Source organism: Xenia sp. Carnegie-2017, unplaced genomic scaffold, assembly GCF_021976095.1.
Source record: "Xenia sp. Carnegie-2017 unplaced genomic scaffold, XeniaSp_v1 HiC_scaffold_24, whole genome shotgun sequence".
In the NCBI taxonomy this organism is placed as follows: Eukaryota; Metazoa; Cnidaria; class Anthozoa; order Malacalcyonacea; family Xeniidae; genus Xenia; species Xenia sp. Carnegie-2017.
This window is the reverse complement of record NW_025813487.1, coordinates 16,483,126-16,503,353: the sequence shown is the minus strand read 5'-3', so window position 1 is coordinate 16,503,353 and position 20,228 is coordinate 16,483,126. Positions and strand designations below refer to the sequence as shown.

General features: G+C 34.6%; 5 protein-coding genes across 6 annotated transcripts; 3 read left to right on the top strand and 2 right to left on the bottom strand.

The window, feature by feature from the left end:
• Positions 1-180: 180 nt before the first annotated feature.
• LOC124450713 (ras-related protein Rab-8B-like) lies at positions 181-1,921 on the top strand. Its single transcript, XM_047001352.1, has 8 exons — positions 181-420; positions 702-762; positions 836-896; positions 973-1,050; positions 1,257-1,346; positions 1,431-1,496; positions 1,579-1,626; positions 1,697-1,921. The coding sequence occupies exons 1-8, from the start codon at positions 291-293 to the stop codon at positions 1,760-1,762; spliced, it is 600 nt and encodes a 199-aa protein (XP_046857308.1). The 5' UTR covers positions 181-290; the 3' UTR covers positions 1,763-1,921.
• Positions 1,922-1,986: 65 nt separating this feature from the next.
• On the top strand, positions 1,987-7,695 carry LOC124451480 (dipeptidyl peptidase 9-like). Its single transcript, XM_047002100.1, is given in 19 exon segments — positions 1,987-2,394; positions 2,397-2,512; positions 2,587-2,916; positions 3,036-3,129; positions 3,216-3,277; positions 3,355-3,458; positions 3,595-3,766; positions 3,876-4,085; positions 4,618-4,773; positions 4,881-5,022; positions 5,362-5,418; positions 5,487-5,587; positions 5,710-5,850; positions 6,042-6,147; positions 6,267-6,316; positions 6,518-6,660; positions 7,019-7,107; positions 7,110-7,129; positions 7,267-7,695. Coding segments are annotated over 19 exon segments (2,517 nt in total). The 5' UTR covers positions 1,987-2,063; the 3' UTR covers positions 7,360-7,695.
• LOC124451484 (tropomodulin-2-like) lies at positions 7,687-10,216 on the bottom strand. The gene is made up of 9 exons (XM_047002109.1): positions 10,092-10,216; positions 9,561-9,658; positions 9,141-9,351; positions 8,920-9,018; positions 8,566-8,804; positions 8,413-8,496; positions 8,280-8,339; positions 7,947-8,091; positions 7,687-7,875 (listed from the first exon to the last, which is right to left on the bottom strand). The coding sequence occupies exons 2-9, from the start codon at positions 9,645-9,647 to the stop codon at positions 7,841-7,843; spliced, it is 960 nt and encodes a 319-aa protein (XP_046858065.1). The 5' UTR covers positions 9,648-9,658; positions 10,092-10,216; the 3' UTR covers positions 7,687-7,840.
• Positions 10,217-10,251: 35 nt separating this feature from the next.
• LOC124451481 (copine-7-like) lies at positions 10,252-14,329 on the top strand. 2 transcript variants are annotated; one of them, XM_047002103.1, is made up of 17 exons: positions 10,252-10,454; positions 10,527-10,612; positions 10,694-10,821; positions 10,979-11,158; positions 11,226-11,294; positions 11,519-11,593; positions 11,701-11,784; positions 11,850-11,939; positions 12,105-12,200; positions 12,385-12,471; positions 12,561-12,620; positions 12,692-12,825; positions 12,909-13,018; positions 13,094-13,221; positions 13,400-13,560; positions 13,642-13,714; positions 14,003-14,329. In XM_047002103.1, the coding sequence occupies exons 2-17, from the start codon at positions 10,555-10,557 to the stop codon at positions 14,096-14,098; spliced, it is 1,629 nt and encodes a 542-aa protein (XP_046858059.1). In that variant the 5' UTR covers positions 10,252-10,454; positions 10,527-10,554; the 3' UTR covers positions 14,099-14,329. The 2 variants fall into 2 exon arrangements, with proteins under 2 accessions (XP_046858059.1, XP_046858060.1); XM_047002104.1 differs by lacking the exon at positions 10,252-10,454 and having other exon boundaries at positions 10,543-10,617.
• LOC124451487 (multiple epidermal growth factor-like domains protein 6) lies at positions 14,194-20,216 on the bottom strand. The gene is given in 21 exon segments (XM_047002111.1): positions 14,194-14,537; positions 15,006-15,068; positions 15,142-15,324; positions 15,395-15,535; positions 15,680-15,814; positions 15,920-16,054; positions 16,129-16,257; positions 16,327-16,461; positions 16,557-16,688; positions 16,775-16,845; positions 16,929-16,998; positions 17,075-17,190; positions 17,282-17,461; positions 17,768-18,001; positions 18,067-18,200; positions 18,366-18,486; positions 18,832-18,962; positions 18,965-19,086; positions 19,152-19,432; positions 19,579-19,671; positions 20,020-20,216. Coding segments are annotated over 21 exon segments (2,898 nt in total). The 5' UTR covers positions 20,127-20,216; the 3' UTR covers positions 14,194-14,352.
• Positions 20,217-20,228: the final 12 nt, after the last annotated feature.

Genomic DNA, 20,228 nt, shown 5'->3' with positions numbered 1-20,228 from the left:
AAAAGACGTAAGAAGTTCATATAAAAGTCTATCTTCCTTTCTTTTCAATTTGTGGTGATTGCATTTCTTAAATGTTTTTTTTTGTAAAATTTATCAATGATATTTGACTCCACTGTCTGGCCTTAAAGTTACTGCATTTTTTGAAGCTTTGTTTGACGATGTCGGTGATTGAGAGAGGTCAACGTGATCGGATTTCCTACTTGCAATTACTTGCCCTTCACGGAAGTGGAATGAACGTTGTTATTGCCGTCTCATGATAAAGTAGTGCTTCGTGTAAACACGTATTTACAATGTCTGTAAATAATGATTACGATTCTACATTTAAAATCCTTGTGCTAGGTGACAGTGGTGTGGGAAAGACATGCTTAATCTATCGTTATACAGCTGGAGAATTCACGGATGCTTATGTTTCTACAATAGGTATTAAAGCTTCGTCATTATCACAATACTTTTTTAAAATAGTTTAATTAATGCCTCTTGGCTAGCCATTTGTCCTTATTGTCCTTAACTCAACTGTTCATCGTCGTTGCATGAAGACACGATAGTATGAAAGTTGCAGTTTGCACCGTTTGTTCGAATGGTATGCAATTAAGATCTAATTCAGTTCTGGCAATGAGACAAAAAGCTACTGAAAATCATCTTTTTGGTTGTGATTCAGCCATTCAGATAGCAAGATTTGAACTAGTTGTAAACGTTTTTAGGAATTGATTGCAGGACGACAATGTTAAATGTTGATGAACTAAAAGTTCGTATGCAGATTTGGTATGTAAGATGGGTTTCCTTTAGATATAACCTTAGTTATATTCTTATGAAACACTTGTTTTTTATGTTGCAGGGATACTGCTGGTCAAGAGAGATTTCGCACTTTAACAAGTGCATATTACAGAGGAGCAATGGTATGTGTGATAGTTTTGGACTAAGGCTATTAATTATTATTGACTTTTTATTGCTGTTTTTTTCCTCATCATTCAGGGTGTTCTTTTGGTGTATGATGTGACTGTTGAAGAGTCTTTTGGTCACATTAATTCTTGGTTAAGAAACATTGAAGAGGTTTTTGATCAAGTTTTGTGCATACAAATTATAAATACTTTAGATGCAATAACTTTTGCCTGGAAATTTCAGCTTGCTCAAATACTTACGCCCTTGGCACTTGCTTAGATTAGTAGCTCTGTCAAATTTTCTGCAAGCTTTGCCTATTACAACTTGGCATGTATGAAAAAGTTTTGTGGAATTTTGATGAACATTTTATTTTATAGAATGCCAGCACAGATGTTTGTAAAGTGTTAGTAGGTAATAAAGCTGACTTACAAAATCTTCGAACAATTTCAAAGCAAAGAGGAGAGATGGTATTTTGCTGATCTTGCTGTTTTTAAGATGCACTTTGTCTCAGCATGTGATTGAAAGAAAATTAATATCATATTTCTTTATAGGTTGCACAAAATAACAATTTAAAATTCTTCGAGACTAGTGCTAAAGATGGACAAGGAGTTGAAGAAGTATGTCTTATGTATATAGTTGAATTGCTTGCATACATCATCTGATATCTTGAATTTTCTTATGAAGTAATACTTCTTTCAGGCTTTTAATTGTTTGGCTCATCTCATCAAAGAACTGAAGGATTCTAAAGTATTTTTGATGCATTTTTATGGATATCATTTGAGGGATTATTCTTTATGTCATTGCATTTCAAATTTAGGAAGCAAGTGATGTAGATGATCTTAATGCACAACTGACTTCACTTGAACACAGTAAATGCTGCTAAAAACTCTCCTTAATCAAAAGATTCACGTATCCATACCTACAGATTGATTCAGCCGTACCAGTACTAGCTATAAAATTTGTTGTATTTGCTTTCATTGTGACTAAAGCGATGTAAATAAAATTGTCTTGTTGAATAAACGATTTGAAAGATTTGTCGAAATAAGCATAATCAGCGAAATGCGTGGATGGACGGTCTAGGGGACTGAGAACTAAGAAATCTCGGAATTCAAAATGGTTGAAATGAATGGGAATTTCGCAATGGCATTTCGTTAGTTGATCAATATTTGAAATAGTTGGTTTTCATGACGGGGAAACTACCGAGGATGTTTAATGAGCCTGGTCGTAAGCGCAGTTGGATTGACTTAATCTCAACTGTAAAGACATCGCGTAGTTTGCATAGTCGAAGATCGATTCGGACGCCAAATAATTTCACTTTCAGCGACTCTAAACTCTACTTCTTGGCTTTGCCTGAAAACCGAAGTGAATACACGTTGTTTTACGTGGATTTAAGACAAGGCAAGAATGGAAACGGGACTGCAGGTCATGTGGCAATTCCTACATGGCATTTGTTACTAGATTTAGATAGTCTTGGGCCTTTTCAAGGCTTCTCTCGTGAAGAACAACTCTTGAGAGAACGAAAAGAATGGGAAGTTTTGGTATTACGTCTTATGAGTATGACAAGAACTCTAGGAGTATATTATTTCCTGCTTGCAGTAGTCTATACATGTGTAAAGATCATGTTCTTCCATCTGTAAGTATAAACGTGATTTTACCACAATTTTATCCTTCACTATCCCTGATTTATGTAATCTGACCATCTCACAGAATCCTGGTGATTCCAATGTTCCACTTGTTCCTGGTGAAGTAAGAAGCCAAATAAAAGAATCAAGAATGGATCCTAAATTATCCCCTGCTAATCCCAATGTGATAGCATTTATCCATCACAAAGATGTATGGGTGAGCAATGTGAACACAGGTTGTGAAAAGCGTCTAACATGGACACATTCTGGGCTGCCACAGAATACCGGGGTAGAAGAGGCAATTTCAGCTGGAGTACCATCGTTTGTTGTTCAGGAAGAATTTGATCGCTATACTGGATATTGGTGGCAGCCAATTGTTGAAAATAACAATAGGTTTTGTATTTTATATGAAGAGGTATTATATCTTGTTTTTTTGCTGGCATTTGTACAACACTTACTACTTTGATGAAATTAGTATTACTACCTTGATGACATAATGACATATATGGAAGTGATTTTCTTGTTGATATTTAGGTCGATGAAAGTGAAGTGGAAATTTTGACTATGACACCGAGCATGGAAGCCACAGCTCCTGCTACTGTTGAATCATATAGATATCCTAGAGCAGGTATATGTTGTTCTGTTTATTCATTCTGAACAATTACATAATGTAAACAATGTAAATGTAAACAACAATTGTTTATCGTTTGAAAGGTACACAGAATGCAATTTCATGTTTAAAGTTGGTTGAGTTCACACTTAATGACAATGGAAAGGTGTCATATTTTATCTTCTTATCATTGCTATGATTTACGAAGTATTTTCCATGGCTTTCTTTTTGTTTTGCCTTTAGTTCAATGAGGAAACAACTATTTATAACTTAAAAGTATCTTTACATGAGGTCTTTCCATGGCTAGAGTATATTGTTCGTTGTGGTTGGCTACCAGATGGAAAAAGGTGGGTGATATTTGAATTATGTATATATACTATATTGCTTTTGGTTATTGTAACCAAAGTTTGATGAGTAGGGAGAGAGACAACGCATTTCCTCAAAAGTCTTACCACTATTGTGTCATGTATATTTTTTGTTTAGTATTTGGGCTCAACTTCTGGACAGAGCTCAACAACGTCTTGCTCTTATAGTAATTCCATTGTCTATCTTTGTTCCTCAACAATCTGAAGCCAGTATGGATTATGATGAAGCCGTGAGTCCCCAGGAGACCATAAAGATCATTATCAACGAATCAACAGATGTTTGGATAAATGTGGGTTAATTGATGATTTCTTAACACCAGAGATAACCAGTCCCAAATGTCTTTAGGAAAACATTACAATCCCTGTTAGACCTTATAGTATCCTCCTTTATCCGCTTAGGTTTGTGATATTTTACACTTCTTTATGTCACCACCTGGTCAATCCCATCTTATCAAATTTATTTGGACAAGCGAGATGTCAGGATTTCGTCATCTTTATTTTGTCAATGTTGACTGTAGCCATGGAAACCATACAAATGGCGTTGTTAGTGAACACAGAGCATCATTTCGTCAGTTCACGTCCGGGAATTGGGAGGTTGATGGTAATAAGGTAGGTCTGCATTGTTTATTAATACTTTGAAATATAATGAAGTACAATTACGCTATAGAAACTATATAAATCTTAAGAGCGAATACTCTGTTTTTATCACTATTATCTCATTCACCCAAAAAGATAACTAATTCATATGAAGTATTTATGTATTTACTGTAAACATTAATGTCATCACCATTCTGTAAATGTTGAAGTTATTGTGTGTATTTTGATAATCAAAGTTTACTCCTGAGGTTGTTTTCATTTTATTTTGTTTTATGAAGAATGTTATATGCAGTGCGGTGTTTAAAATTAAATGTAGATATGATCTTCGCACTTTGCTGGAGAATTTAAGCAATTGTCTCATGAACCTGCTCTCCACTGTGTGACTTTATAGCTCAGTTGGTCAGAGCACTGCACCGGCACCGCAGAGGTCATGGGTTCGAATCCCGTTGAGACGCCTGAATTTTTCAGGTTCATGAGACAATTGCTTAAATTGGCCAGCAAAGTGCGAAGATCATATCTACATTTAATTTTATTTTGTTTGTAGTTATGGCTGGACGAGAGGAAAGGTGTTGTGTATTTCATGGGAACCCGAGACAAATCTGTTGAACAACATCTTTATGCTGCATGGTACTTATCTCCTTCACGAAAACCCGAACGTCTTACCAAAATTGGTTTTCATCATAATGTTACAATGAATGAGGTATCAGTTTTACGTCATGTATACGTAATATCTACGTCATGTATACGTAATATCTACGTCACGTTCATAATGTTCTACTCCATGTAAAGCTGAATATTTTTCTTTAGGACTGTAGTCTATTCGTGAGTGTGTATTCTTCTGTTAAAGATCTTCCTTCAGTAACGGTTTATGCCATCAATCATAGTAAAGGATTGTTGACATTTACCCCAAGTATAATGGCAACTCCTTGCTTTCATATTAAAGCACCAGGTGATGATACCTCTTCGTTTTATCGTATTTTACGTTGCTATTCAAGGATACGAAAGGCGTTGAATAAATTTTTAGCAACGATGAAATAGATCATTACATGTTTGTAAATGTAGATCGTCCACAACCTGGACGATCTACATTTACAAACATGTAACGAAATAGGTCATGTTGTTAAAACAGACTTGTCGACTTTATTTTGCTGATCAAAAACCATCAATTGCTCTCAACAATCTTATAAAATCTACGTGACGTCTTTCATTTTAATCACGTGTACTACAACAATGTTCCGGTTTCTTCACCGAGCAAATTGTAAGAACTCCATGTTTTTCTGTATTTAAGGTCAACAAAACGAATCTCTCTGTCCCGAGTTGATAAGTTTCAAAAGTCCTAAACATGGTTAGTTTTATATCGTTCTCTTTATCAAAAAAGTCAACATGGAAAATGAAATTTTAATTTTGTTCTAGGTCATGTTGTTCATGGTATGATTTTTAAACCTCCTGGTGATTTTGATGTAGCACAGAAATATCCCACCGTTTTGTTTGTTTATGGTGGACCTTCGGTACAGGTGAGGATATTAGTGGTATCTTATGAATAAAATGGTGGATAGAAGGTCACAAAAGGATGCCGTTGAGACGTTCAATATCGTTGGACAATACTTTTACAGAAACATTGTTTGTTGGATTATAGATTGTGACAAACTCTCACAAAGGTATACAGTTTCTACGTTTACAAACAATTGCTATGGCCGGTTATCTTGTCGTTGCTTTTGATTGTCGTGGTTCCTTTCATCGTGGAAAGGAGTTTGAAGGTCATCTCAAGAATAATCTTGTGAGTACCTAGTCTTGTTTCATCGTGAGTACCTAGTCTTGTTTCATCGTGAGTACCTAGTCTTGTTTCATCGTGAGTACCTAGTCTTGTTTCATCGTCCTTGGCGAATCTTCATTTTCTTTATCTTCAATTCATCAATTCATTCAACGCTTTTCTTTTCTTTATTGATATGACTATTGCTGTCTCAACAGGGATGTGTTGAAATAGAAGATCAAGTGGAAGCACTACATCATGTTGCCAAGACAACCCATAAGTACATTGATTTGAGTCGAGTTGCTATTCATGGCTGGTCTTACGGTAATTTTTTGTTTAATTTTTTTGTTTCAATTCTAATTTAACTCTAATTAGATTAAAATAATATATTAGAATATAATTTTTTTCTTTCATTTTTATGTCATTTATATAATGTCGTTTAGGTGGTTATTTATCGTTGCAAGGCCTGGCTCAGCGACCTGACGTTTTTAAGGTGAGGTTGATACAGGTTGATGCAGGCTGATGTATATAGTCCGTAATGCGGCCTTAAAATGAGCGACGTGGTAAAACAACATTTATAGATAGATCATAAAGAACTAATATAGTTTCTGGAGGTATTTTCTAGACATAAAATTACCCTCGCATTTATTCTTAAATCATCGATGGAAGTAATCTTATTTTTCCTATTGCAAAGGTTGCTGTAGCTGGTGCTCCTGTCACAGATTGGGAAGCCTATGATACCGGTTATACAGAACGTTACATGAACACGCCGCAGACCAACCCTAACGCATATTCACGGAGTTCTGTCCTTAATAGAGTTAAGGATTTTCCCGATCAGTAAGTACGACGACACACATTTTTATGTTTCACTTTTACATTAAAGTGAAGACAAAAGGAGTTTTAGAACATGCAGTTTGAGGTTGGTATTACAATACACAAGTATTTTGGCGTCTTGTTACGAAAACTTTATTGTCGTATAACTATCAGTTGTCTTATTCTTTTTCAATCACGTGACACACGAAGGAGACGCACTATTCTATGTAAAATAAGGTTATGAAATATCATAAACAAAGTCTTCCAAACACGGAAATTTTTAGTAATTGTTTTAGCTGTTGATAGATGTTTTTGAACAGCTGTTTTGTAATTTTATATTTGAAATTCTCACATTTGATTTTATCAATTTTTTTTACCATAGAGAAAATCGTCTGTTGATTGTTCATGGTTTGATTGATGAAAATGTTCATTTTCATCACACAAGTTCATTGATTGATCGTCTTATTCGAGCGGGAAACCATATCGTCTTCAGGTATTGTTGATAACTTTTATTTTGTCCTTATTTTCACCAATTTATCTGTCCTTCTCGTCGTTTTTAGTATCATATTTAATTTTTGATCATATTTTATCATATTTTATCATATTAAATCATATTTAATTTTTGATCAGATATATCCTAGTGAACGTCATGGAATACGACAACCGGGGGCGTCGGAACATTACGAAGCGACTGTTTTATCTTTTCTCGAGCATAATTTATGACCGGGGGGGGTGGATTTTCAAAGAACTACAAATGGGTTCGTTGCAAGTAATATGAATTCCTTGGATCATGAGAGAAAGTGTATTTTTTTAAATGTAGAATTTTTATGATGAACTTCACGTCATCTCAAATGGATTTTAACGAACTTGTAAATAAATAAACAAAACTTAAAGATTATTTTGTCTAGAGACATATTTAGATAGGGAAACAAGTTATGTGCAGTATGGTTCGCGTTCTAGACAGTGGATGATAGTGGAATGGAAAAAATGAAAATTCATAATTATGTTGTAGTATCAATTCTCTTATTTGTAAATAAAAGGATAAAAGGGTGGGTGTTATTTTTCGTTTTTATTATTTGCGATATATTTACACTTCAACATCTAAACAACGCGGTGCGCTCTCTATAATATACGGTGCTTTTGTTTCCTATTTACGGATAAATTTAATATCTCGTGATTGTTTCCATTCCGTAAATTCAAACATTTATTTGCTTGCAGCAGATTTTCTTTTCTGTCGAGCTGGAGGAGAGAGAGCGTAAATTCAAATATCGATACAATGTTAAACGTTAGAATGTTCAGTTTATATAAACCTTTATCATTATTTCGTAAGATCCATTTAGAAGCCATGTTTCCCAAGCCGGGAGTCAGAAAGGCATGACCAAATTTTAGAAGGTGATGATTTTCTTCTAATTTTTTCACCATTTCGCGTTCATTTTTCGCTCCTGCCGTCTTGGACTGCATGACAATATAATCACATTAAAATATAACTTATTGCTGTCTGTATTGTCATAAAACTAAATAATTTCTCCTTTATTAATTGGTATGGTTGTTCTGTGGACACAATCTTTCATCCAAGCATTCAACCACACTTTATCTATGCAGCTGTGTCCTATCTTTTCAATGTTGTGTTTATTCGTAATTACCTGATTGGCAAATTTCAATTCTTTTAAGCAGGGGTTGTCCTTCACAGCGTCTAGTATTTTCTATGTAGAAAGTGTCAAAGCATTTGTTGATGACGAGCTGTTTGAAATATCAATAAGAAAAAGCAGTTCTTACCACAAGCACGTCTCCGGAGAGTAAATTGGACTCAATATTAAGGTATGCCAAACTTTTGTTGTGTTGCAGTGCTTCTGCCAATTTCTAAACATACAACATGAAAAATTCAATCGAAATGAGTCCTTGGTGTTTGTGGACAGTTGATATTCTCACCTCTCCAATTCTGTTACCCATTCTCGTGTTTGCCATTGATATTTTTTTCAGACAATCCATTCTGGCGATGAAATCTGCGATCGCCATTAAAACATCATCTAAATCTTTCATATTGTTTATAGATATCTCTGTCAGAGTTTGGTCGAAGTCTTTGAGTCTTCGAAATAAACCACTCACATCAACATGCTCAATTTCCCCGTAGTAATCAGATACTCCCGTCGATGGCTCGAATCTTTCATCTAAAGAAGATGATTAAACTCTGTTAGATTTCCCAAATAAAACATTTATCATAGGTTATCTTTGGCAAACTTTATCTTTTTCTAAGTCAATATACTAATACAGGCAATTATGTACCTTTTTTTTCATTTAGTTCTCGTAAAGATTTTTTCAATTGTGTATTTTCGTTGGAGTTACTCTGTTCTTGCGTAAGAACACTGTGGACGCCTAACATACCTTGATTAGGAATGATTAAAATTTTCATTTATTGATGATTGTTTGGTGACAAGATAAATGTAGACAAAAGGGTGAGTGCAAAATCTTTGATTATAATCGAGTGTCTACTTTTGACAACGTACCCGCAAGTTCTTGGATGTCTTTGTCTGTTGCTTCACTCATTGCATCTTTCCACTCGTCTGGAAACTGCATTTCTTCTTCTTTAGGTGCAGGTTGATCTTTACGTCGAGGTTGATAGTTACGTCCATGAAGAGGTAAATAATTATCACCTTCGATACTTTCAATCGATAATTTCTCCATATGTTTGATCTGTTCATTTATGTCAAAGGTTTGCTAAGGTGAAACAGAGTAAAAATCATGTCAGGATTAAACATGATGCTACAAATAAGAAACAAGAGAATCTTCGGCGTAATTTATTGAAATAATCGTTATCCCTGTTTACAACAAAAAGATCATTCCTGGGTGTTTTCACTTTTGCAAACGTTTGTTTTAAAGACTATTTTTTTCTAATTTAATATATGTATGCGTATGGCTGTATTTACCTCATTATCCAGTTCGTTAGAAAGAGATTGCAAATCAGCATTAGATAGTCCATTCAGTATGTCATCGAAATCATCTGAGGAAGTCATCTTTAATGTTTCTACAAAAGACCCCCAAAATGTTTCGTATTTCCATGTCTACATACTGTAAAGTTTTATTAGACAATTTTTGATGTAATTCTCGTAGAATTTCAATTGTTTGTTTGTTGATTTGCTGACTATTTATTTTAGAAACGAATTTCCATGATAATATTTTGAGAAGATCTAACGTCGGTTCATTTCTACGTTAAACAATCATATACAAACCAACAAATTGTATGTATTCTTGTCGCCGTAACTAAATGGCGAAATTCGTCTGACAGATGATATGGACGACAGTAAATACGCAATATAATTTGTTTCTATTATTATAATCATCGTACAAATTATTGTCTTCTACATTTCTCCAACCGTACGTTAATTTGTAAAGATCTTCGCTTTATCCTTCTATTTCATTCTATTTCGTAGTTTCTTCTAAAATATTCTTTAACTTACCGTTTAGAGAAACATGTAAAGTGTTGTCAAAACTGTTGAAACTGTTTACCAATATTTTGCGGAATGTTGCCAAAGCGATTGCAACAGGACCCCTAGTGCTACCACAGCGGGAGATAAGACGTGATTTCTACAAGAAATTTTTCATTCATGCTAGCTAATTCTTTACTAATATTTATAATATGACCTGCTTTGAATATCTGTTTTTAAAACTAGTATTGATGAGTGATATTTAAAATCATCTGAAGTTCGTTTTCATTCATAAATCTGAAATGATCATTTATTTAGAATCTCTGTTAACCACAACTCCCTTGCATATGATGCATCCTTGTCGGCAAACACATGATGATATGTCTTCAGTCTATGGTAAATATGTCTATCTATGATAGGTACGCCGGTTGACATGGTATATTAGTTATGGTTAATCTTCTTCTTCAGACGATCTGTTGGTTGCTGCTTCAGGTTAATGAGATCAGTGACATTTACGGCAATTTTCGAAACACATCCGAATGATGACGAAGAAAGCTGGGTGTGTTTATTTGTTGTTTATTGTTTACTTCAGTTGAATAACCATTCAGTATTTGTTTCTTTTAAATCGCCTTTAGTTATGGAAACCTGCGTGACGAAGGTTTCTTTGCATATCTCCTGTAAAGGACTCTTGGATAAAGATTCCTTTTCAAAATCAGACCCATTATGCGCAGTGTACATTTTTAAAGATGAACATTGGACAGAGGTACGTAAGGAGCGAAGTTGGTGAACAATTATATTTTACGAACGAACAATTCTGTGATTAGAATTTCGAACTGTCATCCAAACTCAACCAATGCAGATTTAAAAAGAATTTTAGAATCAAAGAATGAATGTTATATTTTTGTATAATATATTTACAGTATGGTAGAACGGAACGAGTTGGTAATAATTTGAACCCGGAATTTTCGAAGAGCATTTCTGTGAATTATTATTTTGAAATGGTGCAGAAACTGAAGTTTACTGTCTACGATGTGGATAACGAAACGAAAAAGTTAAATGACGACGATTACTTAGGTTCTATGGAGTGCACCCTTGGTCAAGTTAGTATGTATACAATTCATGTCACCAACAAGATAATTGGGTCTCATTTTTGTAATTTCTTTTGAGATTGTGTCCAGGAAAAGCTTCACTGAAAAGTTGATAATAAAAGATAAAAAAAATGCTGGCACTATTACAGTGAGTAAATGTTTATGATTTGGTAAACATTTGTTTTTTTCTTGTCATGCAATATACAGTATTGATGATGGTGATTGCACAAACTGGAAAGTTTGCCTTGAGCACCTGAGATCTGGGGTGGGAAATTTTGTGAAAATTGTGTATTTGTGCATGCAAATTTCAAATCTTGCATATGAAGTTAAGGCAAATTTCCATTCTGGATGATAGTAAATTGTCTTATGTAGGTTGTTGCAGAAGAACTCAATGACTCCAATGAAATAGTTCAATTGCTTTTTCATGGAAAGAATCTGGACAAAAAGGTAAACTGTTTCAAAACTTATATGGATTGAGCACTTTATGAAGCATTTATCAAACACTTGCTATGTGGAGCTGATGTTGTTTTTTTCATTCTATAATATTTTGATAGGACATTCTTGGTAAATCTGATCCATATTTAGTCATTTCTAAGCAACTTCCTGACGGAAGCAACCTGCCTGTTCACAAAACTGAGGTATGTCTTCAAAATTTTTGAAATTTAAAATTACATACTGAAAATTCTTCATTTTTTATTTCTAGATTTGTAAAAATACTTTGAATCCTTCATTTAAAATGATCGAGATTCCAATCTCTGAGTTATGTAATGGTGACTATGACAAGAAGATCATGGTACTAATTACATAAAATTTATATTACCTTCATTTTTAGTTCAAACTTTTAATGTGAACATGAAAGTACTCACCAATACATATGTACTCAACATATCCTCATTAGTACATAAACATACCATGTAGATACATCATTGTGCTTGTTAGCATTGACTTATATTCTTAGGTGAAATGTTTTGATTGGGACAAAGACACTGAGCATGATGTGATTGGTGGATTTGAGGTGACCTTACGTGAACTTTCAGGTGGAAAAGATCATGAGGTGCATAATAAAGAAATATTTTAATAATACTCACATGAAGATTATCTATGCCATGGTTTTTTTCATTGTTTTAATGTCCATGGTTGTCTTGTTATCCACTGCCTGTATGTTCACAGTTGTTCTACTGTCCTTGGTTGAAATATCCACGGTTTATTAAAATTACAAAGATAAATTAATTTTGCAGATTTCTTTTCCTCTTGTCAATGAAGAAAAGAAAGCTAAAAAGAAGAAATATGTCAATTCTGGTGTTCTTTATCTGTCAAGTTTTTGTGTATGTCTTTAAAAATTTCTCTTGCTTGATAACATAAATTAATATTTCTCTCTAGATCTCGAAAAATGATCCTAACTTATTGCTTTTAGATTCGGAAAGATTTTACTTTTCTTGATTACATTATGGGTGGTTGTCAAGTAAATTTCTCTGTAAGCAAATTATTCTTGAACACATTGTTTTCAACATTTATTAATTTTTAACCTTTTTTCTTTATACATAGGTTGGAGTTGATTTCACAGCATCTAACGGTCATCCTTCCAATCCAACATCTCTCCATTTTATCAGTCCTTACAGTCCCAACGAATATGTCCAAGCTTTGGTTGCTGTTGGCAGTGTGTGTCGAGATTATGATAGGTAAGGTTTACTCGTGATTTTCAATCATTGTTTTTCGCAAATGGATTGCAGTCAATAATAAATGTTGCTAAATGTCTTTCAAGTGACAAGATGTTTCCTGCGTATGGTTTTGGTGCGAAACTTCCTCCCAATTACGATCGTGTTGCCCACGATTTTGCTCTCAATTTTAACCCAAACAATCCCTCATGTCAAGGTCTGTGTAGTGTATTCATGGCCAAGCTTTTTACACAATAAAACACATCCCTAAACAATGTCACCTGTCTCACAGAAATTGCAGGTGTTGTTAGTGCTTATCAAAATTGTATCTCATGTATTGAGTTATATGGACCCACTAACGTTTCGCCTATCATCAATCTCATCGCAAAATCTGCTGAGAAATTGGTTGGAACTTCATCAGTACGTTTTAATGGTTATGTCGTTTTGTATTTATAGAATAGAAATGGATGTTTTAATTGAAAATAATGATATTGCATGTTTATGTTATTGATGATTAGTACGTGTTTATGTTCGTTGTGTAGTTTGAGATTAGTCCAAGAATTGAAATAATTATTTTCTTTATGTTTTCTGTCTACAGTATCTGGTGTTGTTGCTGTTAACAGATGGTGTGTTATCAGATATGTCGGATGCAATAGATGCTTTAGTGCGTGCTTCAAAGCTACCAATGTCAGTAATTATCGTCGGTGTTGGACAAGCTGACTTTACTGATATGAATACATTGGATTGTGATGAAGGATTGTTAGTATCACGTGATATATGCATGTGAACATCATTTCTTGAATAATTGCAAAGTGGTGGTTAAATTTTGTTATTTTTTAGTCTAAGCAGTCCTCGTCACGGCAGTGCTGTCAGAGATATTGTTCAGTTTGTGCCGTTTCGTGACTTTAAACAGGTTAAGTAGTTACGATAATGATGTTCGTTCGTTGATGACTTTCAACAATAACCCCCCCCCGTAATATCATGTTCGTTGATGACTGTCAACAATCACCCCCCCCCCACGCCGTAATATCATGAGACGTTTTCTTATCTAGAAATACGACTGACATTATTTTTTTATGTTTTGTTACGTAAATATCGACCTTATTTTCTTAATCTTGTTGGTTTTTATTTGTAATTGTGATTTGTTATGAGTCGTTGTGAGTTACTATGAATGGTCTTTAACAAATTCCACATTTTTAAGGATCCTGTAGCTCTCGCGAAGGCTGTGCTGGCTGAAGTTCCGAAACAATGTGTTGATTACTTCAAGTCGCAAGGTATACGGCCTGGAAACCAGTGACAAGAGTGATGTCATGAGTGACGTCATCCTCGGCACTATAAATATTTAAATAAACTAAGCGAAGATATGAATAGAATGATTGAGTTAGTCAATACTTCACTTAAGGTAAATATTCTTTTACCGAATGAAAACTAAAATTATATTTTTAGCGCGTTACTCTTATTTTATTTGACTATCGTGCGTGAAATCAAAAGCAAAATATCATTAATATATTTACGTGTATTGCGAGAATTTGTATTCTTTAGCAAGTTTTGTCACTTATAACCAAAATCATAGATAGGATTTATCATTGTGTCTTTGTTAGCATCTGGACAATTTGTCTGCGCCTCTGTTTTTGTGGGTGAACAAATCACTTTATTGTCATCAACACAGCTATCATTTTCCCCAGTAGAATCTTCATGGGTCGTTGACGATTCATAAGCAATATTATCGTACGAATCTATAACACAAAACAAAAGATTTCCATGACCAAAACAAAAGATTTCTATGACCAAAACAAAAGATTTCCATGACCAAAACAAAAGATTTCTATGACCAAAACAAAAGATTTCTATGACCAAAACAAAAGATTTCTATGACCAAAACAAAAGATTTCCATGACCAAAACAAAAGATTTCCATGACCAAAACAAAAGATTTCTATGACCAAAACAAAAGATTTCTATGACCAAAACAAAAGATTTCTAGGACCAAAACAAAAGATTTCTAGGACCAAAACAAAAGATTTCTAGGACCAAAACAAAAGATTTCTAGGACCAAAACAAAAGATTTCTAGGACCAAGTCACCAAGATGTGTTAATGTTTATATATTCCAATGTACATGCGCACGTGAAGTTTATGTAAATATAATTCTCAGAAAGATATGTTGAGAAACATGTTTTTCGTTTTTATCACGTGATATGACTTACTGTCTGATTTCATCACGTGACTTAATACCTCCACTCCATCATCAAATATGGGATTAACCATGACTAGAATAACAAATGAAACGATTGAATGAAGGTTGGATTGCAAAGTTTCGTTACTGGATTGTGTTGTATTTACCTTCAGTATCTGGTATGTTTTCATTCATCGAAAATTTAGCTTTTTTGCGCAAGTGCTTTCTTCTCATATAAACTACCATTATGGAGACTGTTATGATCAATGTGACAAGAATAGCTGCCATTGGACCAATCACTGTCGCAGGATTTTGATAGGTACCTCGCTGAGCGCCTGTTTGCAGGTAAGCTAGAAAATGCAAATATTTCATTAACATATTGGAAGAATAGGATCGTGACTTTAATATCTTTTGTCATACTTAGATTACAGTATTTGCCAGATTGACCATCTGTACAGAAACACGTGCCGTTCACATGATGACAGACGTCTTTCTTAAAGAGTGGTTTGCTACAATTACACGTTAACCTGCATCTGTCACCAAACTTGCCTTGTTCACACACTGTAGAAGAAGGATTTGTGATTTAAAGACAGCGTTGGGAACTACCGATGAATGTCGGAAATGATTGAAACATCGCAAGTGTTTTTCTGATGGACGGTTTGAAATTCTTATTAAAGTCGCCATATCATAAACAAGTCATTCAACCTTTGTCACATCGTGGACCTTGCCATCCCGGAAAGCAAAGACATTTTCCTGTAACAGGATGACACCAGGATGTTGTCTCTTTCTTACAACGACATTCTTGGATGCAGTTTTGACCATAGAAGAAATGATAACATTCTTAAACAAAAGAACATCAATAACTCAAAGTAAGCAACTCTCTCTCTATATATATATAAACATATTTATACAAACCTCTGTTCATATAGAATTAAATAGAATTACCTTCAAAGCAATAGTCTCCAGTCCAACCAGCTTTACAGTTGCATTTACCCGAGACTGGGTCACATGATAACGTGTTGGTCACATGACATTGACAATCTAACTCACAGTTTCTGCCATACTTGTTTCGTGTACATTCTACGGCATGAGGAATCAATCAAAATTCTCTGATTGTTTGATGTTCAAGCAATGGCAACGATAAAATATCTTACGTTTATTACAAGTTGTCCCTCTCCACCCGGCTTGACAGTTACATACGCCATTCACGTGATCACACGTTGCATTTTTCTTGCATTGACATTTCTGTTGGCAGTTTGTACCAAACATTTGTGACGGACATCCTACGTGGGGAAAATAAGTTCTATAAACAGTCAAGGGTTGTCATTCATTTTGACATTGTCTCATTCCACCTTGGTCACAAAATCTTCCTGTCCAACCAGGAGACTGGAGGCAGTTGCATGAACCGTTCACGTGATCACACTGTGCGTTTTTACGACACAGACATTGCTGTTGACATCTAGAACCATACTTTCCTGAAATGCAATCTGAAAAATATCAGCAGAAAACAGACATTATACTCGACGTCAGGCACACACTTTGAAAAAATGTATCTTTAGAAAATATCCCTGTGAGTACTTACTATATTCACATTTGTCCCCTTCATATCCATCATCACAGAAACACTTTATGGTACCTTGGTCGATATCGCAGGATCCTCTTCCATTGCAAGGACATGTTTTGCATGTTTTGCCATAAAAACCTTTCTCACAGACTACAGAAGGCAGAAAATCATGTTTGCAACGCACATAAACGTTCAAATTAAAATAAAAATTAAATTAAAAACTGATTTTATTTTACCTTGTGAATCATTGCAATTCCTGCCAATATATTTATCTTTACATCGACACTGACCGCTTCCACCATGACAACTGGAATATTTTCAATATCATTCATCACGTGCTCTTGATGAAATACAGATGAACAGTCGGGCAAAAATATGTCATATGTCTACCTGAGGGAATTATTCCGAACACATGTACAATTTTTCTTACACATTTCACCATACTTCCACTGTGGGCATTCTACATGAGAAAAATCAGGTATATTTTACTTGAAATTGTCAACTATCCCCGTTATTCATATCGCTATGCTCCATACTTTTATCACAATGTTTTCCTTTCCATTCTCCTTGACACGTACAGCGGCCATTAATACGGTGACAATCTGCACCGTTTTTACATTCACATTTTTTCATGCAGTTTTTACCGTAAGTTCTAAATAGAAGACATATTTGTGCAATGAGCTACATAAAGTATTAATGTGCTAACCTAATGTACGTCAACTAGAAACGCTACTTCATGTTACCCTGTTGGACATGGATTGGAACACGTGACTCCTATCCATCCATCCTTGCAGTCACATGATCCGTCATTTATACTACACGTAGCATTATTTCGACAACGACACAATCCTTTGCATCCAGGGCCGTATTTTCCCTCAGGACATTTATCCTCGCAATGACTACCATTGTACCCTGGATAACATCTGACAAAGAAAGACATTATGAAAGATCTCATGAAATTAGTTGCTGTTCATTAACACAACAACAGAATTACATATTGAACTAAAATACATGGAACGCTACCCGAAGCAAATAATTGAAGCCAAATCCTACACTCAGACACGCGAGATTTTATCCCAGACACGCGTGTTTAGTGTTTTGAGATTTTCTCGCGGAGTGAAAATTGATTGATTACACACGCTTGTCTGGGTGTAAAATTTGGCTTCAAAAAATTATCAGGCTTTTCAATTACAGGTAGCGTTCCATTTATTATAGTTCAATGGGATTACCTGCAATTACCCGTGAATGGGTTACATCTTCCCTGACCAATTGTACAGTTGCATTTCTTTTTACAATCATTCCCAGATGATCCTGATGGACACGTTTGCTCACAATGTACACCAATAAATCCTCTCGAGCAGTTACATTCCCCCGTGTCTACTGCGCATGTGCTGTTATTGATACATTCACATTGCCTCTTACATTTATGACCAAACGTATTGTTTGAGCATGGGTATTCACATCTGAAAGTATACGTCAAATACTAATTCATTCAAACATTTTTTTCAGACCGAACATGACGTCATACCTCTTGCCGATATAACCATCCAAGCAACGACATTTCCCAGAAATATGGTGACATGGTGAGTTTGTGCAGTTACATTTTAAAGTACATTCTCTACCATAATACCCTTGCGGACATTTTTCCGTGCAAATAATTCCCTATGTTTGAAATATCATGATTACTTAGCAATTCTAAGAAGGTTCTTCATAATCATCATTAATTATAATTGCCGCTTTTTGCTGTATTTCATTCTTGCTTTGTGATTGTTTTGGTAATTTGTGAAGTACTTTTATATAAATAATTTCATCAATGTTTGATCTTACCGTCCATCCATGGGGACATGTACAACTTCCATCAATATGACTACAATTTCCATTATTCTGACATTGACACTTAGCATGACAACCATCTCCATAGAAACCACTTTCGCATTTCTCTTCACATCTAGCCAACAAAAAATGCACATCGAAATCATCAATAACATGATAGTAATGCCAGAAAAGATACCAGACATTACTGTGATGGTTCTTCTAAAAACATGTGCAATTTTTCTTTTTTTACTAGATACTCGTTTTTATTTCCGAAACAAAAAACTTCTTAAAAGTATTCTTAAAAGCAGGCTCTCAGTAAGTGCAGATTATTCGATTATATTTTTTCAAGAACACCTTAATAATGAACTACATCTAGTGATCCAAACACACTTAAATCCTGAGGATTAATATCTCCATAAAAATGATGTCTTACCAGGTTTTACTCTCTCTTATATTATATAAAATTTTCTTTCTTTACCTTATACCTTTATATCCTGCTTTACAACGACATTGACCATTTTTCTTATCACAAACGTTCTTCGTATTGTTGACGACACATTGACATGTAAGGTACAATTTCTTCCAAATGTCCCTGGTTGACACGCCGTGTTGCAAATCAACCCTGACCATCCCTCAGTACAATTGCATGTACCGTGTTTTGAATCGCAGATTGCGTTATTTTTACATTTGCAGTCATGTCGGCAATGTTCGCCATATTTATGAGAAGGACACGCTAAAATGTTGGTAACATTAAATTAAAGTCATCGATTTAAAGCAACACACTTATTCTCTTTGTACCTCTTGTGCATGCTGGTCCATAAAAACCTTTATAACATTCACATTTGTTTGGCCGAGTGCAACGTCCATGTTGGCATCCGTATGTGTCACAAATTGCTAAGAAAATGTAGCTATATTGAACTGCCTCAAAATCAATTAAAATTTTGAATGTTTTTATGTGTTTCACGACATGCCTACCAATTGGACAACCGTTTCCTTGTTTTCTCCAACCCGTACAACATTCATGAACTATTCTCGTCCTTCTTTCTTGTACAGTGTATAACTGTTCTTTCTCAACCCATCTTCATGTGAATGAACAACGAAATGTTTTTATCAGTTTTATTTATCTTAATGATAATGCACAATTCAAGAGAAAGACTTTGCCTTTGACTTGCATGTTATCTCAAAAATCTCAAAACAAATGTAATATTCATAAATCATTATATACTTATATTTAGTGCATCGAGTCCAAGACCAACAAAAGACTTTGTATTTTTCCCTCACGCGAATCTTCCGTGTTTTTTCAACGTTAACTGTGTAGCTACAAAAGCATATTTTACTTTAAAATATCATCATAATTCTGTGAACCTTTATTACTAATTTTCTGGAGAGTTCTTCGTCAAATATTCCCCCCTGTTGCCTACATTGAATGTTTTATAGATCAGTTCAGTGCACTTTCCTCATGTATAATCTCATCTCTTCTTATATGTTTAGTTGAGTGATGTATTATTTTCGAACGGTTTTAAATTTTTTCTTCAATACGCAATTTTTTCTTCAATATGAATACTGAACTATTGTGTGTCATAGTCGAACTGAACATGTTATTTAATCGTTTCGTGTAGGAATTTCATGCTGTCTCGTTATGCGATGCTTATAAGTGGCTTCTCACCTTTCGTTCCTGCTGCAGACGTTTACTTCTGTTGGATTTAAAGCTTTGCTGCACTCAATTGCATACAAGGTAATGACCATCCAGTATACAAACATATTGGTCGACATTGGTACAAGAATTTTGTACGTTGGACCGTTCAACTTGGACGCTATCAATACGTTTATACCCTATGTGACCTATTGATAGCGATACGAAATATTTTGATATCT

Bases quoted from the DNA above. Each gene is read 5' to 3' on its own strand.
- LOC124450713 (XM_047001352.1), top strand. From the start codon at position 291: ATGTCTGTAAATAATGATTACGATTCTACATTTAAAATCCTTGTGCTA. The intron at 763-835 runs GTATGTAAGATG...TTTATGTTGCAG, and splicing joins AAAGTTCGTATGCAGATTTG to GGATACTGCTGGTCAAGAGA. The intron at 1,627-1,696 runs GTATTTTTGATG...TTTCAAATTTAG, and splicing joins AAGAACTGAAGGATTCTAAA to GAAGCAAGTGATGTAGATGA.
- LOC124451484 (XM_047002109.1), bottom strand. From the start codon at position 9,647: ATGACTTCCTCAGATGATTTCGATGACATACTGAATGGACTATCTAAT. The intron at 8,805-8,919 runs GTACATAATTGC...CATCTTCTTTAG, and splicing joins AGAACTAAATGAAAAAAAAG to ATGAAAGATTCGAGCCATCG. The intron at 8,497-8,565 runs GTGAGAATATCA...TTGTATGTTTAG, and splicing joins TGGGTAACAGAATTGGAGAG to AAATTGGCAGAAGCACTGCA.
- LOC124451481 (XM_047002103.1), top strand. From the start codon at position 10,555: ATGAGATCAGTGACATTTACGGCAATTTTCGAAACACATCCGAATGAT. The intron at 12,201-12,384 runs GTGCATAATAAA...TTAATTTTGCAG, and splicing joins CAGGTGGAAAAGATCATGAG to ATTTCTTTTCCTCTTGTCAA. The intron at 13,019-13,093 runs GTCTGTGTAGTG...CCTGTCTCACAG, and splicing joins AAACAATCCCTCATGTCAAG to AAATTGCAGGTGTTGTTAGT.